General features: G+C 40.5%; 2 protein-coding genes across 6 annotated transcripts in view; both read left to right on the plus strand.

Moving 5' to 3' along the window:
• The window catches only part of specc1 (sperm antigen with calponin homology and coiled-coil domains 1), a 299,764-nt gene extending 287,850 nt beyond the window's left edge, over positions 1 to 11,914 (plus strand). For all 5 annotated transcript variants that reach the window (XM_039757048.1, XM_039757051.1, XM_039757049.1 and 2 more), the window contains one exon: positions 11,545 to 11,914. In XM_039757048.1, the coding sequence (XP_039612982.1) occupies positions 11,545 to 11,634 (90 nt within the window). In that variant the 3' untranslated portion in view covers positions 11,635 to 11,914. The remainder of the gene's footprint in view (positions 1 to 11,544) is intronic.
• A 6,395-nt stretch (positions 11,915 to 18,309) lies between these two features.
• The window catches only part of adora2b (adenosine A2b receptor), a 53,852-nt gene continuing 47,779 nt past the window's right edge, over positions 18,310 to 24,382 (plus strand). The window contains exons 1-2 of the mRNA XM_039757053.1: positions 18,310 to 18,650; positions 19,411 to 19,941. Of these exons, the coding sequence (XP_039612987.1) occupies positions 19,598 to 19,941 (344 nt within the window). The 5' untranslated portion in view covers positions 18,310 to 18,650; positions 19,411 to 19,597. The remainder of the gene's footprint in view (positions 18,651 to 19,410; positions 19,942 to 24,382) is intronic.

Raw genomic sequence — 24,382 nt, forward strand, 5'->3', positions numbered from 1 at the left:
GCTGAAGCCAAATGCAAGCCAGACAGATATAATCATCATTTTATAGCCTATTTCGCCACTACTGGCTACAAGACAGGGGCCAATTTTGGACAAGATGGCAGATCTTGCAGTTTATTGCAGATTACACTTACAGTACCATCTGTGCACACCCAGAATGGAACAATTTAGAGACACCAGTTAACCAATCATGGATGTCTAGAGGATGTAGAAAAAAATAACGAGTGAAAAGTGGTCCACTTTTTTAAAGATGCTTTCATTACATTATCCTTTGCTGGCTGAATGTGTCTGCCTTCATCCTCACGTCATAAACACAGAGAGCTAGTAAGGAACATTTGATTTGGTAGATGAAGCCTGCAGCCTTTACAATAGTATCACTCTAAAGGTATGTGAGTAGACAGCCAAACAGCGCCCTCTTTGACTCTCTCTGCCGCTTAGGTCTGTTGGGCATGACAATACAATCTGAGAGTTCATGTGCCATTTTCTACTTTGCTCTCAAAATCAACACCACAATCATAAAATCAATTAAGAAGAGAGAATATAGGACAGCAGTGACATGTTCACATTTCTTTAGAGAAAAGCAAAACAACAAAAACAATGAACACTATCACCATGTCCACTGGCCTGTGCTTGCAGTGTCCAGTACTATAAACCGATCATTGTTTGTTGTTAGACAGAAGGAAGTGTCAAGTTTAGCATGTGCACTTTTTTCTCTACCATTAAAAAAGACTTTATAACATTTTCTGGAAATACAAGGGTGGGCAAAAGTAGGTTTACAGTTGTTTGTATGGAAAAAGACATGCAGGTTATGATTATTAGAATAGCTTTATTAACTTTATAAACCCAAAAGAATGTCTCAATGGCACTGTGCACGTCATAAGTGCTCGAATTGCCAGGCTTATGTACTCACAACTGTGTAAGAGTACATGCTGTACTTCTGCTATGGCTGATCTATTAAAGAACACAGGCCCACTATAATATGTCCCACCTTCCCTTTGATTTCAGCGGCAGCTCTCACATTCAGAATGTTTGGGGAACGTTTTACTTTTAAAATCGAAACAAACCCAACCTGGAGCTGAACCACACCCTGAAATGCCATACAGCATAGAGATCAAGCAGGCTGCGCTCACACACCAAAGACATGATTGTGCAATGACGTCAGATAACAGTTCACAGATCCTCATTGACATCGGGGCATCCATCATTATTCGTGTCTTTGGAATTCATTAATCCATAATGCTGTTCAGGGCGGCACGGTGGCGCAGTGGTAGCGCTGCTGCCTCGCAGTTAGGAGACTCTGGTTCGCTTCCCGGGTCCTCCCTGCGTGGAGTTTGCATGTTCTCCCCGTGTCTGCGTGGGTTTCCTCCCACAATCCAAAGACATGCAGGTTAGGTGGATTGGCGATTCTAAATTGGCCCTAGTGTGTGCTTGGTGTGTGGGTGTGTTTGTGTGTGTCCTGCGGTGGGTTGGCACCCTGCCCAGGATTGGTTCCTGCCTAGTGCCCTGTGTTGGCTGGGATTGGCTCCAGCAGACCCCCGTGACCCTGTGTTTGGATTCAGCAGGTTAGAAAATGGATGGATGGATATTGCTGTTCATTTTTTGAAATAAGTTAAAATGAAATTTTCCCATGACAGACAGAGAGATCGTTCCGCAGCATTTAACGTGAAAGACAACATGTACTGAGCTTTTTTTCAATGCATCGTCAAGCTACTCATGCCTTGATGATTTTTTTTTCTAGAATTAATCTCTAGAGATTTGTATTCAAAACATAGCCTGTGTGTAGTCATGTGGGGTGTTTGCATGTTCCTTCCATGTATGGCTTTCTCTTTACGCATTCCAGTTTTCCCTTACTTCTCCCAAAGATGTCCACGTTAGGTTAATTGGTTACTCTGAATAGGCCTCCTGTGTGTGAATGTGCCCTCTGATGGACTGACATCCTGTCCAGGGTTGTGTTCAGCCTTGCAACTGATGGGAAAGGCTTTGGGCCATGGTGGGATTCAAAGTAGATAGATGAAAAAACTAGGTTGCCATTTTTTTTAATTTCCCCTGCAATGTTGTTACATTTAGTGAGGTAGTAGTACTATGCTTTTCAGGAGATGATTCAGTCATTAGGGTTTGATTCAATAAGACTGCCTCAGTTTGCCTAACAGCCTTATAAAAAAATGTACAGTTCACAAAGAGCAGAGTCTGTTGCTCAGTTAAAGCCCAAGTTAATCTAAAATTGTCAGCTTTACGAAAAACTGCAGGATTTCACTAAATAATGGAGGCGCCTCCTCTATAACCATTCCAAGGAAACAGAATGCAGGAATTTGCATTAAAACAAATCAACAGGAAGCACATCTTAGACAAGCACTGCAATGTAACCCAATTTTAGATCTCCAGAATTCAGAGAAGCCTAATTAAAGAGATTCTGTTCTGTTTATATTTTATTTGATACAAGTGTTGAATAACTATAACAAGAAAATCTGTCCATCACAGCCACAGTCACAGTCACAGTAGGCTCATTATTTATATGCTTTTTAATATAATTAAGTTCAGAATGAAATAAATGCAATAAAGCCTTGATGAAAAATGTAAGCAGATCAAAAGTGCATGAAAGAGAATAGAAGGTTTGATGCATTAAAACATAAGAGACTAGTAAGAACCTCAAGCTGTGTCCATTGGACTCTTTGTGTTTTTTGTTCCCTGAGTCTGCCAGAGAAGGTGTGTAACCACTGCCCTCCAGTTTTCTTTCATCCACTTTGGTCTTCTTGTGTGGTAGCAATCACAAACATGTCTTCTGAATATGAAGAGTCACATACAAGCTGTCGTCTGTCTGCATGTTACTGAAAGCCTCAATGAATCACACGCGCGCTCAACTGCCATCTTATTGCAGGCTGTAGAGGGCATGTTGCAGAATTCATTAAGCCTCAAGCCAACTCAAGGGGCTTTTTGAGGCAGATACAAATTGAAATAAGGTGGCAAAAGTCTGACTTAGTGTAAGCCACCCTAATTTGAGGTGTTTATAAGAAATGTAACGATTTACTTCATGCGGTACATAATAAAAAGGAATAATTGCACGAAATATTAAAATGTGTGCTTCAATTTAAATGTAAAGTGTAAATATTCTCAATCCTTCTATATAAAAGCGGTCGGGATTGTCCTTCCGTCCCGTGAGTGCTACGCAGGCGCGGAGTTTCACACACGCCCGTCCATTTTGCAATGCATGATGGGATTTGTAGTTTCGTTTTTCCAGGTAAAAGATGATTTTCTACTCCAGACTGTGCGATATCTTCTTCTTCTTTCTTACTATATAAAAGCGGTCGGGATTGTCCTTCCGTCCCGTGACTGGAAAGCGTAGCGGTATTCCGCTTATCACAGACTTACTACTTGCAGCTTGTGGTACGAAGCGACATGATATGAGCAGAGTTCTGGTGCTCCCATCGTTCCCTTGCTTTTGTGCGCGATGCTCTGGAAAAATACACAAAATTATGTCTCTGGAAATAATTAATGTTGATGGAGTACAAATGCCTCACCGCATAGTAAATATCAGGGGGGTTCAAAAGGGTGACCTCAATACTGTATTTAGAAGGTCGTAAGCAGGTTTTCTATGCTCTAACTGCGAAAATATTCGATTTATAAATAAAGAATCCTACTTCGCGGAAATTCATTTATCGCGGCAGAGTCTGGAACGGATTAACCGCGATAAACGAGGGTTGACTGTAAAGAAAAAAAGTTTAAATTTCATCACAAAAATAACAGAAACTACGAGTATTAAAGTAATACCGCTCAAATGCAATATAACCAAACGAATGAGTTTGTATAAAATCTCAAATTGATCTACACATTGAATTGCCTTAAGAAGTGGTCAACTTAAAAGGCGGGTCAGCCTAGTTATAATAAAAACTTGTCATTGTCACTCGCAGATAGCAGACCATAGAGGACTAGATCACTTGTACTTGTGTAAAGGATCAAAAATAACAACAGATTCATAATCAGTGACATTAAAATAGTCCAAAAAGATACCACATATGCTTATGTTTGATATTTGTCATTTCTAACCTTCTGGGAGGGCTCTTAGAGGGATAGGGCCACCAGTAAATAATCAAATATCAAAAATATCTTCATATTCATGATCAGCAACCTTGAAATAGTATAACACAATACTCCTCAGGCCTGTCTTAGTGATCCCCACTTTCTTCAAAGTTTTTGAAAAGGAGAGACTGTGACCCCCTCATACCAATTAGGGGGTGAACCCCTGGGTTCACCTGATGTGCCATACACAACTTCAAGTCCTTCTGATCATTTTTTGCTAAAGACATGTATTGGTTTATTCTTTATAAGAGCAGTGTAATTTCCTGCACAAAATATGATCAACAAATAACCTAAAAATGAGGGGTTTTTGGGCTGGTCAGGTCAAAACTGGGGGGAAACTTCAAAAAGCTTTATGTCTTGTATCGCTAGACATCAAGACGAGTTGAACAGTATATAACATGTAGGGGTTTTCTAGCTCCGGGTAGTCAGGAGCTGCCGAACAAAAAAAAAAAAATTGAAGTGATTTCAAAGTGTTCATAAGTAATTTTTATGAACACCAAATGCAATAAAATAAGTGAGCAAGAATGTATCATAGGGAACATATTTGTATAAAATGCTCCAGACATCATCAAGAAATGATTCCTGCCAGATGACTCAGTGAGCCAGGATGTATAAATGACATGCTGCTCAGTATTGCTGAGGGATCGCTCTATTCTTTAAAAAACAAAAGACGTAATTGTGTCCACTTTTAACTGCTTAAGAGGAGTGCGCCCTTTGACGACAGGTTGCCATCCAGGGTTGGCTCCAGCTTTGCACCCCCATGACCCTGAAGGAGGTTAGAAAACAGACAAACAGATGAGCCAGGAATCTTACGAGTTAGTGATAATCATGTGGACCACGAGACACTCTGGGATTAGTCACTGTGGAGGTTTTTGAGGACCCTAATCACCCATTCATTTTTAAAGTCTGGGTGGCTGGAGCCTAGCGTGACAGCATCAGATACAATGCAGGAACCAACTCAGGACAGCACATCATTTTGCATTTTTATGCACAATCCAACACTCATCTTACACCAGGACATCTTACACCACCACTAAATCCAACACGTGTATCAATTTAACTTTATTGGTTTCAAAGAAAATGAAGGATGTATTCACAGGTGCCCCCCATTAAGTACAGATTGGCACCAAATTCTTTATTTTTGATGTCTTATTTAGGGTTAATTTATTACTGTGAATTTCCCCTTGGGATTAATAAAGTATCTATCTATCTATCTATCTATCTATCTATCTATCTATCTATCTATCTATCTATCTATCTATCTATCTATCTATCTATCTATCTATCTATCTATCTATCTATCTATCTATCTATCTATCTATCTATCTATCTATCTATCTATCTATCTATCTATCTTACAGAATGTAAGTGTTGTGAACAAGAAGCTCCTCGTATGAGATTTAATAGCACACTGACTTGTGTCTTTGTACATCTTGCCTAAAGAAGGGGTCTGAGTTGCTTCAAAAGCTTGCATGTTGTAATCTTTTTAGTTTGCCAATCAAAGGTGTCGTTTTGCTTGACTTCTCACGAGGATTATGTGATCGTGCAAGGCATCTTGAATTCTTCCCTGTTTATGCAGTGTCTGTTGTTTGTGTTTTTGCTCTTCCTCCACCCCCTGAATTCTCACTGATTTGACCTGCTGTGGCTGTGTGTGTCCACTTTAAAGGACTGGCACTTTGTTCAGGTGTGCTTCATGTTTTGTGCCCAATTCTACAGGAGTATGCTCTAGGCCTCTTTGACCCTTACATTGGAATTAGCAACTTTACAAAACTGATCAAAGTATCTCCTTGATCCAAATTCTCCCTGTGCCAACGTTTGTGAGTATGGGTACATAAGTGTTTACAGTTATTGACTTGGGTTATGACTGGGAACAGAGGACCCTCTATTAATTGTGCATTGCCATACCATGTTATAAGAGCCATCTCATTGACCTGCCCATCCATTCATTTTTAAGCCAGCCTTGTCCTGTTTTAAGTGGGTTGCCAGAATATGTCATGGTACACATCCTCATATTTGGCCAGTTTGGAGTGCCCAGTTTACCTAGCATGCTTATCGTTGTGATGTGGGAGGAAAACCAGAATACTGGAGAGACAAAACACATTGGCATGGGCTGAATATTTCAGTCTGACACAAACAGTGCTTGGGTGCTGTGGGGTGGCCTATGCTAATCATGGAGATAGCATGTTGCCCTGAAACACATATGCTTGTTGGTGTTGCCTTGCACACAGTTTGACCTTATTACATTTTATTTTTGTCATTTTTCTACCTAGTGTTCTCTCTGAGACATCTCGTTTGGCAGCATATAGCTGGGTATGGCACGATCTGGAACGATTTGAAATATTTAAAGAACTTACAGCAAAATAGAGGGGAGTTGATGATCATGACACATGTGCAAGGGAGCTCTGGGGCTCAACAGAGGGCTAGCAAACAAAAGGTTCATGTATCAAATTGGTTTCTGAATACCTGACAGAGTTATGGGGAGCAGGAGACGGTCCCAGGGCACACTCACTGGTTATGGGTTGATTTAGTGTCGACAGTGAGCCTTACCTGCACCACATTAGGATGTGGAAGAAAATCCACAGCTACACGAGGGAAGCATACTGAAGTGACAAGTGAGCCTAAGGTCCCAGAGCAGTGTGGTAGCTCTGCATCTCAAACCCCATATGGTCCGTGACTAGGCTGGGGTTTGAACCAGCAAACTGGAGCAGTAAGACAGCAGCCCTACCTCTTGGTATCGGGCACATACAATATTAAAGTGAATTCCCAGAGTAAAAGACTCAGTCTTTATTTTCTGTCTGACACCTTCATCCACGGTCATTTAAAAGTTTAGAATAACTGCTTGCTATATTTCCATTTTCTATTTTACAACTGGAGCACAGGCAGGTTAAGTGACTCACTCGCATCACACAGTGAGTCAGAAACAGGAACTGAACCAACAAGTTCAGAGTTTCAAGTCCATGTGCTTAAGCACCAAACCACTCCTTTCTTCCCACTCACTAGTCACTATGGCCAACCCTCTGGTCTGAATTATCCACTACTGTTTTTTCTGAGTGTTTGTCATTAGGGCTCCTTCAGTTCAGCCATTCCATTCCTCCCTGTTTTCTAAAAGTGGTATCTGAAAGCTCACTCTTCTCCTTTTTTTTCTTTCCTTTACTGTGCAAGAGAGGACAGAGCCAACTATACTTCCTTAGAAGGTTGGCGTCCTTCAACATCTGCAATAAGATGCTGCAGATGTTCTACCAGACGGTTGTGGCGTCTGCCCTCTTCTACACGGTGGTGTGCTGGGGAGGCAGCATAAAGAAGAAGGACGCCTCACACCTGGACAAACTTGTGAGGAAGGCAGGCTCTATTGTAGGCATGGAGCTGGACAGTTTGACATCTGTGGCAGAGTGACGGGCGCTGAGCAGGCTCCTGTCAATAATGGAGAATCCACTGCAACATTATACAAGATTATAGACTGTTACACCTGCCTCGCACTCTCCACCTTGCATTTTTTAACTTACACTGCATTTTTATCACTCTTTAATTAATATTGTTTTTATCAGTATGCTGCTGCTGGAGTATGTGATCCCCTTGGGGATTAATAAAGTATGTTTTCTATCTATCTATCTATCTATCTATCTATCTATCTATCTATCTATCTATCTATCTATCTATCTATCTATTATATAGTGTCTTTCATTATCTATCTATCTATCTATCTATCTATCTATCTATCTATCTATCTATCTATCTATCTATCGTACTACACTGTCTCCACACACACTCCTGTAAATGTGCAGAATTTATATTGCTGTGTATTGTCATGTCTGCTGTCAATGACTTTGTGATTCTGCTCACTATGAGAGGCACTATATAAAGCAAACTCGAGGTGATTGTTTCTATGCTTCACTTCTGGCTCTGAAGAAACAACAAGTGGATGAATTGGCCCGGGGACTCCAAGGGGCAGCTGCAGTTGGGAATGTGGAGCCGCTTGGTCTCAAATAATTTTTCTTCTGTCCACAAAAGAAGAGTTTGGCCCAAGAGCACTCAGATGTGTGATTTTGTGCTGCGATGACTTTCTTCTTTTTGCGTGAATGACTATTGCTCACTGTCCTATCATGTGGGGCCTCCTGACACTTTCAGATTACTTCAGAAATGACACCAGTCACAGGAGGCCATATTGTCAGATTCGTCTCAGCAGCCTCAGTGTCACACAATGCTACATCTTGTTGGACAACACCACAGGTCTTTCATTTTAGTTAGTTTAAACCATGCTGCCCTTTAATTTGCTTGAGACAGGTTCTGTGAATCCCTTTCACAAGAGATGCTAATTCATTGCTTAAAATTGCAGGCTTCTGATGGCTGCCTACTTTTGTGCTCTATTTTCGTCACAGTTGTTCTTTTTCCACATTGTGTGTTCCTCCGGAAACGTGTGACCTGCGCCTCAATGAGATTAGAGCCCTTGGCACGGTGGATTAGGTGCTGATCCCTCATTTGTCTACTGAAAATCCATTCACACTTGAAAATCGGTTGCTGCTATTTACTTTAGCAGTGGTACGTAATGCTCAAGACATCCGTCAGGTTTAACTTGCGACAATGAAGGTTCTATTCACACAGGGCAAGTAGTAATCTTTTCCTGTGGCTCTGAAACCACAGCATCACATTGAACAGGGCAAGTGTTTATTTCTTTCCAAGATGGCCATTAGCTCATACCAGAGGCGGATGACTAGAAGTGTGGGTGACAGAAACCTGATCATCTAGGCATCAGCTAAAGCTTCTTAGGTTGAGCTTTTGGTGTTCAGGAGTGGCCTATGCAGTTGTGTACTGTCACTATATGGTTGTAATGCAGGGATTTACTAAAACAAAAATGAGGGACTTGTCTTAAACAAATAGACTGAAGTTTGGTACAGTAACTGGCAAATCATTGACAAGTCAATCCAAAATGAAGAAACAAAAAGTTTTGAGGGTTCAGTAATTTATAAACCAAACAGAAAAACGTAATGTCACAAAATTCAAACAAATACCAAAGTGGTGGCTGACTGATACACAACCCCATTGATACCATAAGTGACCAAAACATGACCTGATGTAACAAGGACAGGTAAAAGGAATCAGTTCTAAACCAAAATGTCAACATTCTATCAGGCTAATTTTATTTTAATTCTTTTCATTTTTATTACTATTTAATTTAATATTGTTTCTTTGTATCAGTATACTGCTGCTGGATTATGTGAATTTCCCCTTGGGATTAATAAAGTATCTATCTATCTATCTATCTATCTATCTATCTATCTATCTATCTATCTATCTATCTATCTATCTATCTATCTATCTATCTATCTATCTATCTATCTATTTATATGCACCACAGCCTTGCCTAGGCAGGCATCCACTATTGACATGATGCCAAGCCACATTCATAAATACAAATCTCTATGGTATGGGAGAAACTGAGTGGAATCATCTAAACCAGGGGTCCTCAATCACGGTGGTCCTGGAGAGCTGCAGTGGCTGCAGGTTTTTGCTCCAACCCAGTTGCTTAATAAAAAGCACTTATTGCTAAAGTAACACTTCTGCTTCACTTTAGTGATTTTGAGCCCTTATTGCTTAATTTTGTCTTAAACAGCTATTTTAATTGCTCCTTATTATCAATAACATGCAAATGACAAGAGAGAGCAGCATTTCTCCATTTAGCTTATTTACATTTACACCTGTTTGTATTTATCTGCACTATTGGGTTTAATTAAATACTTGGAAGAAAAATGAAGAGAAAAAAGTGAAGGACTGAGAATTACTCGTCCATTTTAGCCTTCAAATCATTTGCATGATAGAAAGGGAAAGAAAATCTAGGATATGAGAATGACCTGACATAGCAGAGTTAATTTAATTTCATAGCTTGTTAGTGCTTTATTGGCAAGAATTGCTTTCTGATTAAGCAACCAGGTCAGAACAAAAACCTGCAGCCACTGCGGCTCTCCAGGACTGGGATTGAGGACCCCTGGTCTAAACTAAAAGACAGCCTTTACGTCATACAGTTACTGAGTGGCAAGAAAACTGTGTACAACTGTTGGATGTTATTTTTGACTTCATCCAGCTATCCTTCCTTCCATGTTCTAACCTTTAGGTCTATTTTAGGATTGGAGGGAGCAGCACTGGATGTAAAGTAGGTACATTTGGTTCTTCACAGGGTCCCTCACTTGTATGGGGCCGATTTAGAGTGACCCAGCACGTGTCTTTAGAATGTTAGAAGATACGCCGTGCAAAAATGGGGAAAACATGCCAGCCCAGCAAGTACCTGGGCCAGAATATGACCCAAGAGTTCTGGCATTGTGAGATCTCTGATCTAACAGCACTAAAAGAAAGAGAGACATTACTTCGCTAGTGTTGAAGTTGATTGGTTAATCTAATACATAAAGCTGAAAGTGTGTGTGTGTGTTTGTTCTTTATACAATTCCACACCCTTAGTCCAGCCTCACACATACTCCATTTTGTTAGGAAGAGACACTAGACTACTTTGGTAACCCAAGTTTTGATCCTAGGGGTCCTCTTGACTACAGTGAGTTGCAGGGACAGTACTTTTTCCCAGATTTTGAACCCTGAAATAAATTAAATCAATTGAATTTGTCTTTGAGGGCACACTGTAAGAAATACCAGTTTCAGCAGTTAGACAGTTCCGATGCTGCTTGTGAATGAAGCAACCAAATGAGTGTTATGAAGTGCAAGGGCTGCAATAAAACTGTGTACAATTTTTGTGCAAACGGTCTACAAAAATCACAATTTCAAGCCCAAAAAATTCAAAATTTGACTTTGAAATGATTTTGCCAAAAATAACCTTAAAATCTAACCATGGATAAGCCTCCCTTAATTTGTCCTTTCCTCTAAATACCTCCTTGTTCACAATATGGATGGATGACACTTTATTTGATGCATTTTATTTGCTGTGGTCAAATCTCCTGCTTTGCTGTCTACGGGTTGCTGAGGGCCTGTATTGATGTGAACCATCAGAGGCGACACTCTGAGCTGTATATCACGAGGTGTTCAGACACTCCTGCCTGTAATTCATTATTGTTGGCGATGACTTCTAATTTATATTTTCTCCTTAAGTAATTTTTTTTTTTATATCCACAGTGAAATCACAGGTCATGCTGGTCACCTTTGATTATGGACAAGCCTAATAATTATAAAGAGATGTAGTAAAATCTCATGTGTACTGCATGTTCTAAAATGACGGCTTGTTCATTGGTTCAAATATATTGATTTTGTAAAAGAGTTACGAGATGGCATGTGAGGACCAGAGCGCCAAATGAATTAGCAAATTTGGCGTTCGATGGAGGCAAAGTCGCATAAAAAAGATAAATGTGCTAAATCAGAAATGCTGACCCTGAAGTTCTTGTTCGTAAAATGTCATCTTTATGAATTTTGAAGCAAGTCACACTAAAAATAATAGCTTATTTTATTTTTAATCCACCTTCTGATTTTCTTTTTGTGCAGGACATCGCTCAGGTCATGCACACTGACCGGCCAGACTGGCAAGCTGTCATGCAGTATGTCACACAAATATACAAGTACTTTGAGACCTGAGACTGCAGCTATGCTGGGTAATGGGAGGAGCACGGTGTCACTTTTCACTGAGGACGGAGCTGCTGGAGGTGCAATCATCATGCAAGTCCCTTCATTTCAGACATGATGGCCAAACCTGAGCTACAAATGTGTGCGAGATGGATTGTAAGGCCTGTATTGAAACAGACTGCACAAGCCAGCACTTTTATGAGCAGTATTCGGCACGTTCACGTGTATTTATTTATGCAATAGTGATCTGTTTTAGATGCTGTGAAACAAGATTAAAGCACTGAGTAACACACACTGGTTTCCATTGGGGATTTTATTTATATGATTTTAGAATGAGTGGAATTGACGGTAATGGGTATGGGTTTTAAATAATGTAATTCTGCACCATAGGAACAGATTCAGTGATGCAGGTTCTGCCTTTCCATACATACTCAAGAGCATGGCCTCACGCCCCCAGTAAGCAGGCAAAAGCTCACAAGTCTGATACAGAATTTCAGAATTTAGTTTAATAAATCTATTAAACAGCAGCCTCTTTCTCAATACTGTAACAACATCTTCTTATAGGAACCCAAAAGCTGGAGAAGATATGGGTGACACCTGAACAACTTTGCTCTGCCAGGCACAACTTCTGGCCTGCTTTACTGTAAGTGTGCCTCCAGAGCGGTAGAAACTCTACACCATGCTAAGTTCTCATCTAGGGCCATTGCGGGCCAGCACTACCACAGAGCACCTAAATGTGGGACCACAATGATGCTGTCCTGGTTGAGAATTAAGTCCTTAAGTGGATGTTTTCTTCCAGGTTTTAGAAAAAGCCAGCATTTTAAATCGTCAATATGCCTGACTATTGAAACAAGGACACATTTAGCATAACAGCTGAATTATATCTGTATGAGACAGAATATACTGATGAGGAACTCCAACAGACTTCAAGAGGAAAGAACAACCAGAGGAGCGGAATTGGAAAGTCAAAAATAGCAAAATATGCAAATGGAAGGTGCAGCACTGCAACAAACAAGTGGCAATTAGAGTTGCACATGTGCAAATTACAAAGTAACAGTCACTGAGGAAGAAAGAGTGCCTCTGTTGCTGGGAGTGGAACATTCTGCTTACTCCTCTGGAAAAGTGGGATGAGCCTGCTTTGTTATATGAAACTGCAGTATGTGTAACTGAGGAGGACGAATATTCAGTTATCATCTATCATGGAGAAACCATCAAACCCTGAAGGACCAAATTGGTAGCTTTCATTTTTTTGCAGTGATAAATGCTTACTCGGCACTGATGCTTGATAGATCCAAGTGACAGTATAGAGATTACATGTTCTTCACTGCTGGTGTATCGCATGTTGCAGAATGTAAACTGTTGTACAACGTAATTCCTGGTCATGAGTGGGTGGGACCATTTTAATTAATATTGTGTGAAAGGCAAGAAACAGGCAGCAGTCCATCTCAGGAACAATTGACACACATGTACCACTGCACAATCCTATTCATGCTAATCTGGAATCAGAGGTCAATTCAGGTTGGGGAGCATGCACTGGTACAGCACATTGCCACACCCACCACACGACAGAAGAGCTTGGGATCCTGGTTGGCAAAACCTCAGGTAGACACTCAGTCTAATCCCACCCTCTGGTAATGACCATCTATCTGCCGCAGCCAGGTGTTACATGGGCATCCACTTGGCCTGGTCCAGCGTCTCGGGTCCTCAACACTGAGGATCCTGCAAGCAGGATCACCCTCAGGGAATCGCGCCACATAGCCGTAGTGCTGTAACTGATGCTCCCTCACAATGCAGGCAATATGCCTCTTTCGGGACTCCATGAGCAACACTCATTCGACACAAAGTCAAACCAGCGGAACCCAAGAAGAGACACCGTACCAAAGAAGTCCAGTCTTCATCTTAGGTCATTGGATAGCGTTTATATCTCACAACCATATAGAAAAACAGGAAGCACCAGGATTCTAAGGACTTGGACCTTTGTCCTTTTGCAAAGATATGGGGAGCTCCACACACCCCTTTCCAGCGACCTCATGAACCCCCATGCTCTCCCAATCCCACAGACGCTGAACCCCATGACCCTGCCCAATACCCAGTCCATGCAAGCATTACACAGAGTAAGAGCAAGAACACACCCCTGGTAAACCCCAGAATATGCGTTAAAGAAAACACTATGCTCAGCTTGGGAGAACATGTAAACTCCACACGGACAACAACCAGACACATGATTAAAACCCATGCCACCACGTATCATAAGCAACACTAGTAACAAATGTTCTAACTTGCCATCTTACAGAAGAATAGCTAATTTGTACACTATATAGTTTTCTAGAAAGCGACATTTCCATTGTTAAAATTCTTTATTTCAGCCCACATCACCTGCATCTGCAGTTAAATGACTCATCTTAAATATGTTTGGAACTGCAGCTGGTTTCAGTAATGGGTAAGCATCAACACTTTTTCTTTTCCTCTTCAGCTGCAAATAGTCACCCATGGAGAAATGAGCATTACAAACTTGCAGGTCCTTTCAGTAGGTCTTCCATTCGAGTGTTGTGGTTACCAAAAGGAGATGATGGAAAATGTAAACACTTTGTTTTGAAGTTTATGTTTACTCCCTGGATGTGCACATTTTTGAACCATTTTCTCGAAAGGCAAAACAGCTTCAGACACGTTTTTGTTTTCATGCTGATAAACTTCCATCAGTTTTGAGCAGACGAGGGAATGGGAAATGTATTCTTACCTCAAGAAAAATAATTTTGAAGAATCTGTGATAAAATAATTATTTCTAGTTTACTTATGTCACCACAAGAAAGATTCCCAGACACTGGAACTTTGTTCATTCAAAGTGGATGCATTTGGTTAGTTGTCAGCCTTTTTCGTTCACCTATGGACCCATGGACCTTTCAGCCTCATTGTAAGCTGCAAGAACAGACAAACTATTTTTAAAGTTTATAAAAAATGCTTATGTAGCATATTATTATATACCATGATTGTGAAAAAATAACTGACTTGAAAAATATCAAACTTACCCTTTAAGGCCTACATGGACACCAGGAATACATTAAAACTACTTTTAGGCATTGATCAGGCCAGGAGTTAAACTGAGCTTTGAGGCGGAGGTGTTCACAAATCAACCCTCAGCATACCAATACATAAATTATAGCTGAGAGCCTACTCTTGGTTCTGACTGGCACAATAAAGCCTCCCTTGGATGCAGTCACTACCAGGAATGTGACTGTTGTTGCCCTCATGAAGGTTTGACATGTCCACCGCTGAAACTTAATCTCTTTCTGCACAACTATTGGACTACAGTTCAGGTGAAAGAAGGAATGAACTTTAATGTCATCACAGGAGGGGCCCAATCAGAAACTTCTGTCCCCTGGTGGTCACAGATAAAGTTTAATTAGGTCAAGTGGGTGGACACAGATTTAAACTACGCTTGGCTCCCAACATATCCTTCCTGTAGGCACTGCTCACTTTAAAAGGCACTAAATATAGACCATCCATTTTTCTACCCCATTATTTTCCAATTTCAGGTTGCAGTGTGTAGTGAAGTAGTGCTGGGCAGAAAGGATGAACCAATGCCCGATTGGATTGTTAGTATTGGACCAACACATAGTCACCAACCAACTTAATATGCATGTTTTTGGCAAGTTGGAAGAGGCTGAAATAACATGGAAAAAATGTACTTGAACACAGAGGAAACAGGGTGAATCTGGTGATGAATCGTTTAGAGCAGTCCTCACAGTCTATCCTTCATATTGTTCTCCTAAGATGAGAGAGGTGAGATACAAAAATGGGTCGCTAGAATTAGAGCTGTCAGTTCTTCAGCTTAACTAAAAATATGTCTTCTAGCCAGTTGCAAATCTGCCTCTCTTGGATGTGAAGCAGCCTGTCTGCATTCATCATTGGTGACATTGGTGGAAACGCCCTATGGATGGTAATCTGGCTTGGATTTGAACCCTGGACTCTGTAGAGGGGACACAGGAGCATTAACCAATCAACTAATTAGGTTTGAAATTAACATATACACAATGAGAATCTCAAGAAGATGGAGAGAATACTTTAGTCAACAATTATAACTATCTCCTGTTATATCTAAAGATGCAACAGAAATATAGAATAGCTCCCTTTACAAGTTATTCTATGAAAGACAAAAGAACAAAAGAACATTCAAGACTCCAGGAAAGAATGACAAGCAAATCATGAAGAGCATTTGCATCACACTTATGTTCATAACTTAGTATAACAGGCCTACACATCAGACAGGGATTTCAAAAATCAGATGATATGAGAGCCTTTCTAAATTGTAACTTCACACATTTGTAAATCCAAACCATCATAAAATATCACAGCATCAACTGAGTAGACATCCAGGAAGGAGGAGCTCTTTGGCCTAGCAAAAAGAAAATGCATTCAGTGAAAAGGGTAGCAATTCAGGTCAGTCAAAAGAGGAAGCTCTCGGATAACAAATCTGTGCTAGGACAGGCCAGTTGACAGCAGTTCCGTTTATTCTGTTATAGCACCCTACCATGTTCATGTTCAAAGTATAAGACCTACAGCTCAACTGAAGAAGAAAAGAAACCTTATCTTTATCACCTGGAGATCAGCAGCAATGCAAGAGCTTGACCACTATTAAGTCATAAGGATTTCTGAACGTTTTCAGGTGTCAGTGTGATCATTATGGGTGAGCTGGTATTCTGTTGGATATAGAGAGGGACAGGTCATAGAGGCTTTGACCTGATTAAGTAAGTGAAGACGATATCTCAGTAGTCACACAACACGTGCACTGAATTATGAAGTCGTCTACTTTGAATTCTGATTTTCTGTGCACCTGAGCCTATGGACCAGAGTTGTAAAACTTAGATAATGGATGGCCATTGTGGCTACAGGTTTTCATATTGTCCACTTTCATAATTAATAAAGTATCTATCTATCTATCTAATAAGCAATCACTGCTTCTAATCAGCCTTTTTGCCCTGATTTTAGTAGACTTGCTTTTTATAATTCAGAGACCTTGTTTTTTTTTTTCTTTCTTTAATCAGCAGACAAACAATAAAGAGATGCGAAGCAGGCTGACAGATGACCAGCTAACTTAAGGATCTCAAACTCAGATCTTGGTGAGCCTTCATTTTATTTCCAACTAATTTATTAATTCAAAACCAGTTATTGCTGTTTGTGAAATCTGTAATTTAATTCTATGGCTTGTCAGTGCTCTACTTCTGAGATCTCCACTCTATTTTCTTAAAATATTTTATTGAAACAGATATTGTGTGATGGACATATAGGTGCGAACAGGATCAAAACACTGACCATCTGTTTGCTTGCTTTGCATCTCATTGTTTGGCAGGTGGAAAAATATAAGTCTTAAAAAGCAAATTAATGCAAAAAAGTATGGTCTATTAGCAGCAATAATTAGTTAATAATAAGTGCTGGAAAGAAAACTTGTGGCCACTGCAATCCTGTACGATCTGAGTGTGACACTTGTGCTGTAGACTGTCCTGGCAGGAACCAACTCTGGACAGGTAAACTAGTGTATTAGGGTATGTCCTAACTCATTACTGGGAAGGCTGGAGTTACCAGTCAAGATGGTTATATCGTTTTGAGCTATGGAAGTTAAATAAGCTCATCTGGATCCTGAGCACCAGGAAGAAACAGGAATTCACTATAAAACTATTGTGACAAATAATTCCAAAAGGCATAATAAAGGTTTGAGGCAGCCAGCCGTATATTGTATCCTGGCTGCTAAAATAGCAATAAATGAACAGAGATGTTCACACAGAACTGATCACAGACAGTCAAGATGGCGCCTTTAAAGGCCCGTTCAGGCCTTTAGCTGCCTCCTACTTGCACGTCTATGACACTATAAATGAGTTTCAAATAGATGACATCAAATTGAACACCTGGCACTATGAGGATTTTTATGTAAATATACAGTATATAATAGAGTACATGCTGGAGATAACTGATAGGTGCAGCATGGTTGCACAGTGCTCCCTCACAGTTTTGTCATTGGTTTGATCAATGCAGTGGTCAATGTCTATGTGGAGTTTGCACAAATGTACTTTCTCCCATTGTCTTTGTGGATTTTTTCCCCAACATCTCAACCTATGTGAATGTCAGTGAGAAAGTGGGTGTGCTATGTTGTGAAGTGATGTCTTGTCCACCAAATGCTCCTGTTTTGCACCAGGTCCTCCTGTGAAGCTGGATTTCTTATATACTGTTCAATTATTCGTTTCTATTGCTCTATATTTATAAGATGACTTTACCCATTGGTTTACAAGACCAGGATGTGTTACAAGAGGAGTGAAGGAAAGTTAAGTGACCTACTTAGGGTCATACAGAGAGTCAGTCTTGTGGTTTGAGGTACACCATGCTGCCTAAACAGTCTGAGAGTAACCTCAAAGGCTTGTGACCCATATTTCCCCCTGCAAGACATAACATTGGTACAAGGAAGGTCACGGATTATGTTTAAATAGAATGATTCCTATCCCCTGCATTGCTCAGGCTTGCTTATGAACGTTTGTGACACATGTTGAATTTTCACTAAGTTCTATAGAGCCTCATGGACATATCTTAAAAGAAAGTTAAGTCCTGCTATGGACATGCCACATTCCAAAAGTGTACAATAAATCAGGGCTCGTGAATATGTGGTTATGAAAGAAAGAAAGAAAAGAAAAGCGAATGCCCTGCCTGCCTCCCGGGGCGGGGACTTTATTCTCCAGATAGTTGACGTGCTCTCTCTTTTAAGCCCATGTGCTCAAATGAGCGCACAGATGTTCCCCGCGAAGGCGTAGCTACTCATTTGCCGTGCAGAGCATCCCAAGCACGACTGAAGTGCACAGACAGAAGTGAAGCGGCTGCTAAAGGAGTGTGGGGTCGACCGCATCAAGAACAGTTCTAAGTCTCTTTGACAGAACTTACCGTTCAACGGGCTGAGAATGCATATCTGGATGTAGCGCGAGTCACCGGCGGACGGTTCAAACTTAAACCAAGTCAGCACTTGTGTACAGAGCAGAATGCTCACAAAGGTAAAACAAACAAAAATTATCGTCTACAAATAGGATATGCACAGCCATGTTGGCGTTTCTTCGTGAACTTTTCTATCCTTCTGTTCTCGGGTGCGCTGTAAAGATGGTCAACAGGTAGTGGGCGCGAAAAGCGGTACCGAACGAGCGACCCGATCCGTGACTGCGCCGTGCTGCGATCGACGCCGAGTACCGCCGCTCTGCATTATGCGCGCGCCTCCTGGTGCTGTCGAAGTTTCGTGTCAGTCCTGCTCGCGCATTCGCAAGCCCGGTGGTCTCGGATCGCTTGTGCGGTCATGTTGGAGGGTTCGATAAACTTCAGATGACTGTGTGATTGAGTCCACAGTTCGGACTGCCTCGTATTTTTTTCCCCTCCTGCGTTTCTTTTTTCTAGATGAAGACACGATACTTTAATACATTTATATATGAATTTGTTAATCAGTAATTTTATATCGATTATGTTATTAAGCATACCAATTTCTGTACGAATTAAACGTTAAAAAATATGTTCAAATGAATTTGAAAAACTTTCGTGTAGTTTTATTAATTTATGGAAATGTTCTTTTTTTATGTGTAATGCTAGGTTTCACAACGGGTCTTGCATCAGGATTGTTTTTGAAACCCTGGTATCACATTTAAGTAATATATTTTAATTTATCACTGACCTTGTTAATTAAATTGTAATCATGTTTGTTTAGTAAAATATGATGTAATATAAAAGATGCCACATAAAAATTAACAATTTTCACACTTTCTTCTTTAGGAAACCAAGGAAGGACTCAGGATAATCAGCCCAAACATAAGTGAACCCTGATCCCTGAGCCCCCAGCCCCATGGATGGCCATCATAGACCCAATTGGATTACAGTTGACTCTTTGGCCTCTGGATTCTACCGCTCATGGGAGTTTCGCTGCTGGCTACTTACGTAATGTCACTTGGCATTCCAGAAAATGAGTAGCCAGTCCCCATTTGAGGTGAATAAGCTGTATGTTGTGACTGAGTTGTTCATAGCGGTCCTGGCCATTGCAGGCAATGTTTTGGTGTGTTGGGCGGTCTCAATCAACAGCACCCTGAAAAATGCCACAAACTACTTTTTAGTGTCTTTGGCTGTGGCCGATATTCTAGTGGGGTGCCTCGCCATTCCGTTTGCCATTACCATCAGCACTGGCTTCTCCTCTGAGTTCTACAGCTGCCTGTTTCTTGCCTGTTTTGTCCTTGTCTTGACACAGAGCTCAATTTTCAGCCTGCTTGCAGTTGCAATTGACAGGTACCTGGCTGTCAAAATCCCCCTCAGGTAGGTGACACTTGATGTTCTTCAGCTTATAGGCAGCAATATGCCAGTCTACCAGCATCTATTCATTTAAGAACACTCAAAATATCTTTGTGAAAATTAAGCAGGAGGAAATACCTAAAATACCTCACCGTCAGGGCAGGATGGTTTCAGTGCAGCTGGTGAAGATACTTAGTCAGGCAGAATGCTTGTAGCTTGGCTAGTGGAGCAGAGAACACTTTGTGGTATACCAGAGCTTTACAGTTAACTACAACATATGCCAGTAACAGCAGTTACTCAAAAGAAAACTTGTGTCTCTTGCCGTTGAACTGCTTGAGTTTTGCAGAGCTGTGAACAGTGTGAATTTGCAGAGGGGTTAGTCAGCCTCTAAGACTCTTGTGGGCAATTTTTTAAGGAGTTGCTTTTTCTTTTTCACATGAATTATAGGGAAAAATATGAAAAAAAAGTTCACGTGTCAGCCAGCTGAGTGAAATACTCCATCAGTCTTCTCAGAAATGAGGCATATTAGGTGCTTATTAGCAATGGCAGTGATATAGTCTACTTACAGATGATAAGGATAGGAACCCCTGGGATGTGATGATTTTAATAAACCCTCAGGGCTAATTTGACCCTAAAGAAGGAAAACCTGTTGGAAAGATAAAATATTCACATTGAGACTGATGCCACAATGAGACATGCACACACACAACATTTGTGTGTTTACCACAGAGACAGCAAAGGCCACTGACCCTGATAGCCTGTAATTACTAAAGTGCAGTGTGACTTTTTCATTTTTATTACAAACTGATACAGAATAAATGGTGTGACACATTCCTGGCAGTTTCCAGTGGCACGTTTGAAATATGCAGATCTATCTATCTATCTATCTATCTATATTATTATTCATATGTATCTGTCTAGTCTTCTGTAGTGATATATTGAGGCACAGCCTCACCTTGGAGAGTCCCAGATAACATTCCATCTTGCATTTTTTTTAATCCAAAAAAGTAACATCTCCATCCTAATGTGACCAGAGGTAAATACATATCAATGCAGTATACCATTTTTTACCATACTACAATCAGTCTATCACTTATTTAGTATAATAATAGCAATAATAATACATTTTATTTCTACTCACTTTTCACATGCTCCAAGTGTTGTAGGAAAATTCAGCATAGCAGAGGCACAGAAAAAGAGGCATAATAAATAGGTTTATACAGAAGCAAAAATCGGAAGTATTATACACCAAATAAAAAGATAAACAGAGTTATCAAGTTAGCACAATAAAAAACCTAGAGGCAGGAAAAAATAAACAACAAGCCGGCTTAATCCATGACAAAGTTGCAATAGTCTACTCTAGAGTCTGTTGAATACTGTGGCAGGATTAGACACCAGAAAGGAGCCAACCCTGGATCTGGCGCTAGTCTGTTACAGGCTCATTCAGTCACACAGGGTATATCAGCCTAACGTATGGATCATTGGAATGTGTGGCAACTGCAGTATCTAAAACCCACGTGGACACAAACAAACATCACAGGGAACTGTGAGTGCTAACAACCATACCATCCTAATGACACAGATGAGCTATTATTATTAAGTCCATATAGTGAATTCCAACTCAGGCACATTAGAGTGCCAGGCTTCTCCTCTCAGTCAGTGGATGGATGGATGTTGTTAGCATTTATGTTTTATTTGAAAAGACAGGGCGGCATGGTGGCGCAGTGGTAGCGCTGCTGCCTCGCAGTTAGGAGACCTGGGTTCGCCTCCCGGGTCCTCCCTGCGTGGAGTTTGCATGTTTTCCCCGTGTCTGCGTGGGTTTCCTCTGGGTGCTCCGGTTTCCTCCCACAGTCCAAAGACATGTCGGTTAGGTGGATTGGCAATCCTGAATTGGTGTGTGGGTGTGTTTGTGTGTGTCCTGCGGTGGGTTGGCATCCTGCCTGGGATTGTTTCGTGCCTTGTGCACTGTGTTGGCTGGGATTGGCTCCAGCAGACCCCCGTGACCTTGTATTCGGATTCAGCGGGTTAGAAAATGGATGGATGGATTTGAAAAGACAAGTAGAAATGTACTGAGACCAACTGAAGGTTTGAGGATTAAATAGGAGAGATTTGCTGTGAGATAATAGTAGTAACCCAGTTGACTGCATCAATGTGCACATTTTGCAGCTCTGCCAGCCATGGAAATTAATTTTAATTGTTTTTGAGTGTTTCTAAAAAATCAAACAACTAAGCTTTACTGATTTTGTTTGTCTTGATTATTGTATATTGTCAACAAGGGTAAAAGCTATTTCATTGTCATGTATCACAAACTATGAGAAACAGTAAAACTAACAACCCTCATATTTCTGTTTCCAAAAAGGTTTTATGTATTGCTATTAGTCACTAACTGCTGAAACAACCAACATACAAGGCAGCTCAGCAGGGACCTAAGAACAGATCAAACTTATTCCATCATTGACAAGAGCATGTCGGCTGCTCTTTCAGTCAATAACAATATCTTTTATTTCCTAGAGATACATTTAATCATCTTTCATGATGGTACAATATCTCATGTTTGTTTTCTGCCTCCCTCTTTTGAGTTTTACCTTTGACTTTGTAATACCTGAGCATTTTTTGATTTCAGTGGGATTTTATACCTCATGATCCTGGGTGCAAGTCTTTCAGACACAGTTTGAATGTCAGTTGATCATTTGCATTTAAAAGATCAGCCACCTCAGAGCAGTTGTCAGAAAATCCAGTTGTATTATTTGTTACTACTGAAGTTTAATTATATTGGAATTCAGTGTGCACACAGCTTTATTCTGATCTAAAATAAAACCAACTGATGATTTGTCCGTATTGTAATCCATGATAATCGTCAGCGTCAAAGTGCTGGTGTTCTTTTGCTATGCCCGCTTGCTGATTTAGCTTTCACAAAATGTTCACCTGTGGATTGTGTATTTGTCATGGGTTGGTATGGCTGCAGTCTCCAGCTTTATAAATCTTTATGCACTCAATATAAAAAAGAACAAGACTATGTCAAGCTGAGTAACCACGTTAAAACAAATAATAAAGATATATTCCATATACTGTAGTGCTCTTCACAATAAGAATACTTTGTAGCAGCATTGACATTACAAGAGGAATGAACTGCATTATACCTATAGTGAGTCAAAGGAAATGTAAAACCTTCAGGGTAATATATCTGAGTCGACGAGTAGACTGAATTCTCATACTGGCTAAGATAGGGTGGTTTGAGAGTTCAGCAGAGTTTTGGCTTGAGCATGAATTTCAGTTTTGTTCCCTTTTCTTTAGAAGGTAAGGATACATGAAATTATGTTTGGTCAATATACTGTAAATATTAAAATATTTTTTTGTATCAATTTCTGATTAAACATTTACTTTAAGCGGCACTGGTGCATCCTTGAGACTGCTATTTGGCCTTATAATGAGTTCCTAATATTTCAGAGAAAATACACCCAGCATTCCACACTCAATCCACTACTAATATATATTGAGTGTAAGGTGTTTTTTAGTGCTTATCCTTGTCTTCTATTGCAAACCCAAGATGGTGGTGTGTTGTGTTTCACACTGTTCACCACATGCTCATTTCCTCACTTGGGGCAGTGTAGTCGCTCAACATTTTGCATGATCTCGCAGCTCTATAGACTGGTTTGAATCTGGACGTACTGTGTGTGTATGATTTTCTCTCACATCCTAAGCGAATTGGTGGTGTTAAAATTAGTGTTCTTCACAGTAGACTGGCATCCCATCCAGAACCTTTTCCTACCTTCCACCAGATTCTGCCATGATAAAGTTTGGACTTCTGCCACCCTTTAATTAGATTAATCGTATTACTGACAACTGCTCAGTTCATACACCATTGGCAATACTCCGTTGGCAACACTTGTGGTGATAGAACAGGGTAAGTATACACTAGCCTTGATTGGTGCACCACACAGCTCGCCAGGCTACTGCTTTACTACCTGACTTTGGTGACTGTCCTATACGCTGAGGCACAACCTTTTTTTCTCTCCACCACAAGTAAATGTTGGACTTCTCCTTTGGCATGTTTGTAAATGCATTGCACATAGTGATATTATAAATGCTACAAAAACAGCAGATAAGCTGATGCTTTGATTTGACTGGGGGGAGTGATGTAGAACAATTCTAAGTGACTCTGTCAATGGCAATCACATTTACTTGTGGCTATCTGCATTCAGATTTTAATACAAGGTTTCCCTTGAGCTTTTCTGTGTTGAAAATATATCAAACATAATTCATTTTAGTTACTTGTTTGCATTGGACTGACCAGAAAAGTACCCCATTAATCTGCACTTAAACTATGTGCCAAAAGCAGGCTGAAGACACCAACTGCTAAGTTGGAGTGACGAAAAGAATAAGTGATGTGACATCTCCAGCAGAGGTGATGAGAGTATCAATGTGACAGTTGTGTGCTGCCTTGCTGTAGACAGTGCTTTTGTTT

The sequence above is a fragment of the Polypterus senegalus genome, chromosome 6 (assembly GCF_016835505.1).
Source record: "Polypterus senegalus isolate Bchr_013 chromosome 6, ASM1683550v1, whole genome shotgun sequence".
NCBI lineage: Eukaryota > Metazoa > Chordata > Cladistia > Polypteriformes > Polypteridae > Polypterus > Polypterus senegalus.